The sequence below is a fragment of the Gastrolobium bilobum genome, unplaced genomic scaffold, assembly GCF_033153095.1.
Source record: "Gastrolobium bilobum isolate Gb01-03AN ecotype WA unplaced genomic scaffold, APGP_CSIRO_Gbil_v1 utg11969, whole genome shotgun sequence".
Taxonomy (NCBI): Eukaryota; Viridiplantae; Streptophyta; class Magnoliopsida; order Fabales; family Fabaceae; genus Gastrolobium; species Gastrolobium bilobum.
Genome location: NW_026898204.1, coordinates 2,240 through 8,703, shown reverse-complemented (window position 1 = coordinate 8,703; position 6,464 = coordinate 2,240). Strand labels below are relative to the sequence as shown.

The following is a 6,464-nucleotide window of genomic DNA, read 5'->3' as shown; positions in this document are numbered from 1 at the left end:
AATCATGTAAGAATATGCAGAGAAAAAGTTTTTAAAATGTGAGTTCTATTTCTTTGTGAGAGTGAAAGAATATAAAGTGTGTCATTTAAAATGACAAATCTTTTTCCCTAATTATATTTAAGCATATTTACTTGGTATAAACTATAAACTGATCATGTAAAACAAACCCACGTTAAAATACATGCAAGCGACCCCCTTTTCATTTTCTAGCGCTACTCTCTGCGTGTTAGAGGCAATGTTACAACTTACATGCGTATGTATATATATTATGAGATTATTTTTCTTATATTATATGATATAAAACAATCTTTCTACACGAATAAATCTTACGTGAAGATCTATTTTAATTTTTTTTTTTTTCTATTTTTTTTTTTGTGTTAGTGTAGTAATATTGCTCTTATCTCATGCAAAATAAGAAAAATAAATCTCATTTATTATATAATAAGGTAGGGTGAGGTTATTGTTAGTTTTGTTATTGTTGATTAAAATTTTAGGATCCTTTTAATTATAAGATAAAACTAAAAGAGTGTGTAAATATAAACTTTTCAAATAATATGATATTATAAATAAAAACTTGCGTATATCTTAATGTTGTCCAATCATTAAAATGAAAATATATTTTCCTATATTTGTTTTCAGGGAAGAGTATCTGTCTCTGTCTCTGATGGTGTCTTTGAAGGAATAGCTTTGAGTTCCTTTCTTTTGAATTTTTGGTTCTGCGCGATCTTCAGCTTCAGGGAGGCTTTTCTTCTGGGAAGCTCTCAAAATCTCTGCTTTCTTTGATTGTGAATTGAGTTGAATGCTTTCAATTGGATGCCTCTGCTTCCTGAATTTGCTACCACTGTGCTGTTCATGGTAAAAGACTCATTATCATGTGATTGTGGGCACGGTTTGATAACTGCTTCTGTTTGTCTTTTTTGTTGTTGGAAGTTTAAGGCTGGGAAGAGTGAGGGAATGAAATGCTTGAAACTTTGGAAATTTTCTTCTTGAAAATAAATGTTTTTTCTTTTCTTTTCTGGGTTGGTACTGTTTTGGATTACCCCATGTTGGAAAATAAGCTCAATCCAGTTCAAATTTGGTATTGGGGTGAATTTGGAAGATAGTTTTCTGAGTTTGTAATTCAAGTTCTGTAAAATTCAGGACTTTGTTTGTTTTTTTCATCAAACCAATGGAGCATTTTTCTAATTTGTATCGTAAAGTATTGAACTTTTCATTGAGTTATCCATGCTTGTTTTCTGGGCCATTTTTTGTTTCTGGAGTTGCAAACAGACACTTTGTTTCATGAATTGCAACAAGCAAGAGATAAATGAATGCTAGGATTCCTTCCTGTTTCTGCAATTGTTGCTTGTTGTATTGGTTGTTTTGGATTTATTTGGAGACCCTTTGCTCACAGTTGTTGTTCTTTGCTGAATTCAACTATTTTCTTCTTGAATATACAACATAAAAACTTTTACTTGAAACTACTTTACCTTTAAGTGTTATCACCGTGTAAGCATGGTGTAATTTTTTGAAGCCTTTTCTCTTGTTGTCACGGTTAAACGTTGACACGGACAACACTTGTCATGTCTCATGCCATTCTTGTGATGTTGTTACTTTAATGTCTATTTCTTTCTCTAGCTCAATTCTCTACATGTGAATTTTTTTGTGCAGAGAACACCAGAACTTTTGACTTGACTAGTCAACAGCCAGGGCAAAGGGCCAGGTACGTTAGTTAGATAAATCTTTGGGGCTTATTTTTAATTAAGGATTAAGGTTATGAAGCTTTTTGGCTTATGGGAAAGTGGATAAAGAAAAGAGAATCATTGATGCTGCCCAAAAAGAGTATAAAATTAGTGCTTCTCAATAGAATATTTGGCAATTTTAAAATAATGTGGAGAGTCCCATTACAAGTTAAATATAATGGTGCTCGTGAGTAACCTACTACCACTTTTTTGCTTGTTGGCAACTTGGCATTAAATTAGCCATGTTAATGGCTTTTTTAGTTTTAATCTCTCAGCATCCTTGTTAGTGTTCACTAAAATCTTACAACTTTAATATAATGAATCAACATTTTTGTCAGTGGAATATATAGTCCCCAGCACTTTCTTATTAAGTTTGTACATCTTGATATCAGAGACAATAGAAACTCACTATACTCACCGAAATAGAGATTCTTGGTGTGATTGACTGTATCTTATTTGTATCAGCATTCAGTGGGTATAGTAAGCCTACGGACATGGGCTGCCTGGTGTCAATTCCGAATGACTCTGGTGGAAATAGAAGGAGACCACGGAGTATTGGGGAAGTTTCAGTATATGTTCCTGGTCTAAGAATTCCTAAACCTGTTGATTTTGCTCAATCACTTGGTGAATTTTTGTCCAAGAGTATTGTGGAACGCCTATCTGCTCTTAGAACACGAATAGTTGTAATGGCAGGCCAAGAAGGTCCCACAATTACAAGAACAAAAAGAAATAGTGCTACCCGGCATGGTTAGTTTTAGCAAGAATAAAATTATTTTATGATAAATAAGTTGCTCAGATTTGTTGATGCATCGTCGTCATGTGATTTCATCTTCAGGTGGTTCAACATTGGCTGATCTTCTGCAGGCTCTTGAAGATTACTTGCCAGTTCTTCTGGGATTAGTTAAAGATGGTAAAGCTTGTGTTAGTTGAATAGTACATGATGTATGCTCTCTGTAAGCCAAGTCTTAATCATTATTGCTTTTCTTTATGGTGCAGGAAGCAATTTAAAATACAAAGTACAATTTGTCTGGGTGAATCAAGAAGATGATAAAGAGGTATTTCCCAACCTTTTTTTTTAAAATCCATACATTTTTCTGGATTTGATTTGAATGTTACTTTCTGTACTTAAGAATGCTGATCAATTTGTTCCCACTACTTCCATGTTTTATGGTATGCCGTGATTGACACTTTTTGCAGGAAACAACAATGTCTAATGCTTGGTATGAGGTGTTGTCAGTTTTGCATTTGATGGCAATGCTATTACTATCACAGGCTAATTTGTTACTGCTTCCAAGATCATCCACTGATGGTTATCAAGCAAAAGTATCAGAAGGTAAGTAATAATACAAAAAAATTTGGTACAGATCAGCAAATTTGTTGCCGTGGCCCTCAATCTCGTCTTGTTCTCATATCAAACAACCAAAATACATTGGAATAAATTAGTTTAGACCTTGAATTGGACACACAAATGAAATATTCTCGAGGTTTTAAAGTAATCTTGTTTCTTCTTTGTGTGTCTGTGTGCGTGGTGGATGTGCTTTTGTATATATAGAACATCAATTACGTGGACCCTTCACCTGATATTTATAATTTGGATTATATTTCTATTTCATTAATGGATAAAAAAAAGTATTTTAATTACTAGTAATTGCTAATTTGTCACATCTCTTGACGTTTGAAGAAAAATAATTTTATCCTTTTTTTTTTGTTTTGTTCTTTCTTTCTTCTGTCATGCTTGGTAGATCCTACCCATAAATCGGACTTGATATACATGCACTACATATGAAATGTTGGAAAATTTATCTTGTTGAGTATGCAGTTCTTATTTTTTATTTTTCATCTACTGGTTAGATTTAATGGTAGCAAAATAACTGGAAAACATATTCTTTGTTATCTTATGTACTGAAATACTTTGTTTCTTTGGTTTGTCACTGTTGCCCTAATCCAAATGTATATTGTTCTTTCTGTGAAAGTTAAGCTTTTGGTCTGTACTTACAGAAAGCAGAAGAGCTTCCGTTGATATCTTCTTAAAGGCTGCTGGATATCTGGATTGTGCTGTCAGACATGTTCTTCCACAGTTACCTGCGGAACTCAGGTTTGTACATATCTAATGTATCCAATGAATTGACTGTCATGTTTTTTGTGTAATCTAAATGGCCTTCTTCATTCTTTTAATGCTTATTACTTTGGTTCTGATTAGGAGAAATTTACCAGTAGACTTAGCAGAAGGAGTTCTTCGAGCGCTCTGTCTACAAGCATTAGGACAGGTATTAATGTTTCTTTTGTATGAACCCACTAAATTAAGTGTCATTTGTCTTGTTCAAAACTAATGTGTTTCATTAACATGGAAACTTTGTTTCCGCTTATCTTCTGACTAAGTTATGTTGTGTATTCATACACTTAGCTTTGTTAGGGTATATTTATGCATCCTTCATAATTTTATGCTTATGATTTGTGTAGAAAATCAGAATTCAAACATGTTTCCGTTTTTATTTCCTATTAATTAGGATTGATTATGATTGATTAGGATTGATTGTGATTGATTAGAATTGATTGTGATTAGGATTGATTAGTCATCGCTTAGTCATTCTTAGCGATTCTTTCTTGTATAAATACTCACTCATGTAAATTATTCAAGATCAATATACAAAAACTTCTTTTCAATATGGTATCAAGAGCGGGTTCGTTCCTACCCTAATTCAAATCTGAAATAACCATCCAAACACTTCTATCACCGTCAAACACCTCCTAAACACCTCCTTGAATCTGTCCAACACAGAAACCTAGTCTACTGACCTCCGATCAAGAAAGTGAGGTGACCATTCGACTCAGAAGGATCCGACGAGTCGACCGCCGCTGGACCCATCGCCGTTAACCGCCGCACGCGCCGTCACACGCGCGGCCAGTCTCCGGCGCGTGAGCTCCACGCGCCGCCTTCCCAACGTCTTTTTCCGCTGCGACTTGCACAGACCTTCTCGCCGGCTTCTCCCCTTCCTGTTCCAGAGGTCAGATAAAAAATTTACAAAACTTGATTTTTCATCAATGGTCAACCCTTCTCTTTCTATTCATGGCTTCCTCAAAACACTCTTCCGCCTCCTCATCTGCCCCAAATTCTCAGTCCTCTGGAGACAACTTAGGTTTGCAGATCACCAATCACCGGTTGAACGGTAAGAATTTTCTGCAATGGTTTCAATCAGTTAAGTTGGTCATCCTGGCAAAGGGTAAGATGGGCTATCTTGAGGGAAGAATTAAGAAACCTACTGAGAATTCTCCTGATTATGACGATTGGGAGATTAATAATTCCTTGGTCATAGCTTGGCTCACTAATTCCATGGAACCACAGATTGGCCAAACCTATCTGTTCTTTGATACTGCCAAGGAAATTTGGGATGCTGTTCAACAGAATTACTCCGATCTGGACCTCTCAAGTTTTTGAACTGAGAAATAAGTTGAGAGACTTTCGTCAAAGGGGTATGACTGTTACTGAATATTTTACTGCACTAACGAATTTATGCCAGGAATTGGATCTTTATTATGCATCTAATCTTAAGGGATTGGAAGCTAATACCCAATTTAAAAAACACTTGGAGAAGGAGAGACTGTATGATTTCCTTGCTGGACTCAACCGAGATCTTGATGAGGTTCGTGGTCGAATATTGGGGCAGCGACCGTTACCTTCACTTGCTGACGCCTTTGCTGAAGTTCGTCGAGAAGCCAGTAGACAGAGAGTTATGCTGGGAGAAAATGAGTCGCTTGATAAGCCTGATGATATGTCTGCATTAGCTGCCAACCGTACCATTGACCGTTCCTCCGGAGAATCAAAACGGGATGGTCGTCCATGGTGCACCCACTGCAATAAAATTGGTCATACCCGTGAGAAATGTTGGGAAATCCACGGGAAACCTGCAAATTGGAAGCCCAAAGGACAAAATAAAGGTCGTGCATATCAGGTCTCTACTGATGACAAGGTTGATGAGCCTCATGCATCCTCTGAATCTGATGGTGTCTTTCTTAGCAAGAATCAGTTTGAACAACTTCAGAGACATTTGACTCAACCTCCTAAGGCCACTAGTCATGTGGTCCAGCAAGGTACAGCTTTCCATGTTGATAGTCAAAATCATTGGATCCTTGATTCTGGAGCCTCTGATCATATGATAGGTAATCTTGGCTTGTTTTGTTCATACACTATATTCTGAACCTTCTCGGGTCAAGATCGCCGATGGCAGTTTTTCCCAGATTGCGGGACACGGAACCATTAAACTTTCTGAGCTGATTACTTTGACATCAGTTCTTTATGTTCCTTCTCTGACTTGTAATCTCATTTCCATTAGCAAGCTCACCTCTGAGTTGCATTGCTTTGCTAAATTCTTTCCACATGGTTGTGTTTTTCAGGAACAGGACTCGGAGATGATGATTGGCAGTGCTAGAGAGGATGGTGGACTTTACTACTTTGAGGAGGATGTGACTCATGAAGCTGTTTTCGTAGAAAAAAACTCTATGTTTCCTTTTGATTCATGTAATGATGTTATGCTGTGGCATCGTAGGCTAGGCCATCCAAATTTTATTTATCTTCAGAAGTTGTTGCCAAACTTATTTATTAATAAAAGTCCAAGTTTGTTTTCTTGTGATATTTGTCAACTTGCCAAGTATACTCGTGCTCATTATCCTTCTAAAGTTCACCATGACTCTTCCCCATTTTCCTTAATTCATAGTGACATATGGGGTCCAGCCCGTGTTAAAAAT

At 36.4% G+C, this 6,464-nt stretch overlaps 1 protein-coding gene across 1 annotated transcript; it reads left to right on the top strand.

The window, feature by feature from the left end:
* Positions 1–672: 672 nt before the first annotated feature.
* Positions 673–5,157, top strand: LOC133313812 (uncharacterized). The gene is made up of 9 exons (XM_061515214.1): positions 673–855; positions 1,651–1,702; positions 2,194–2,468; positions 2,557–2,631; positions 2,718–2,776; positions 2,919–3,054; positions 3,720–3,816; positions 3,922–3,988; positions 4,867–5,157. The coding sequence occupies exons 3-9, from the start codon at positions 2,216–2,218 to the stop codon at positions 5,155–5,157; spliced, it is 978 nt and encodes a 325-aa protein (XP_061371198.1). The 5' UTR covers positions 673–855; positions 1,651–1,702; positions 2,194–2,215.
* Positions 5,158–6,464: the final 1,307 nt, after the last annotated feature.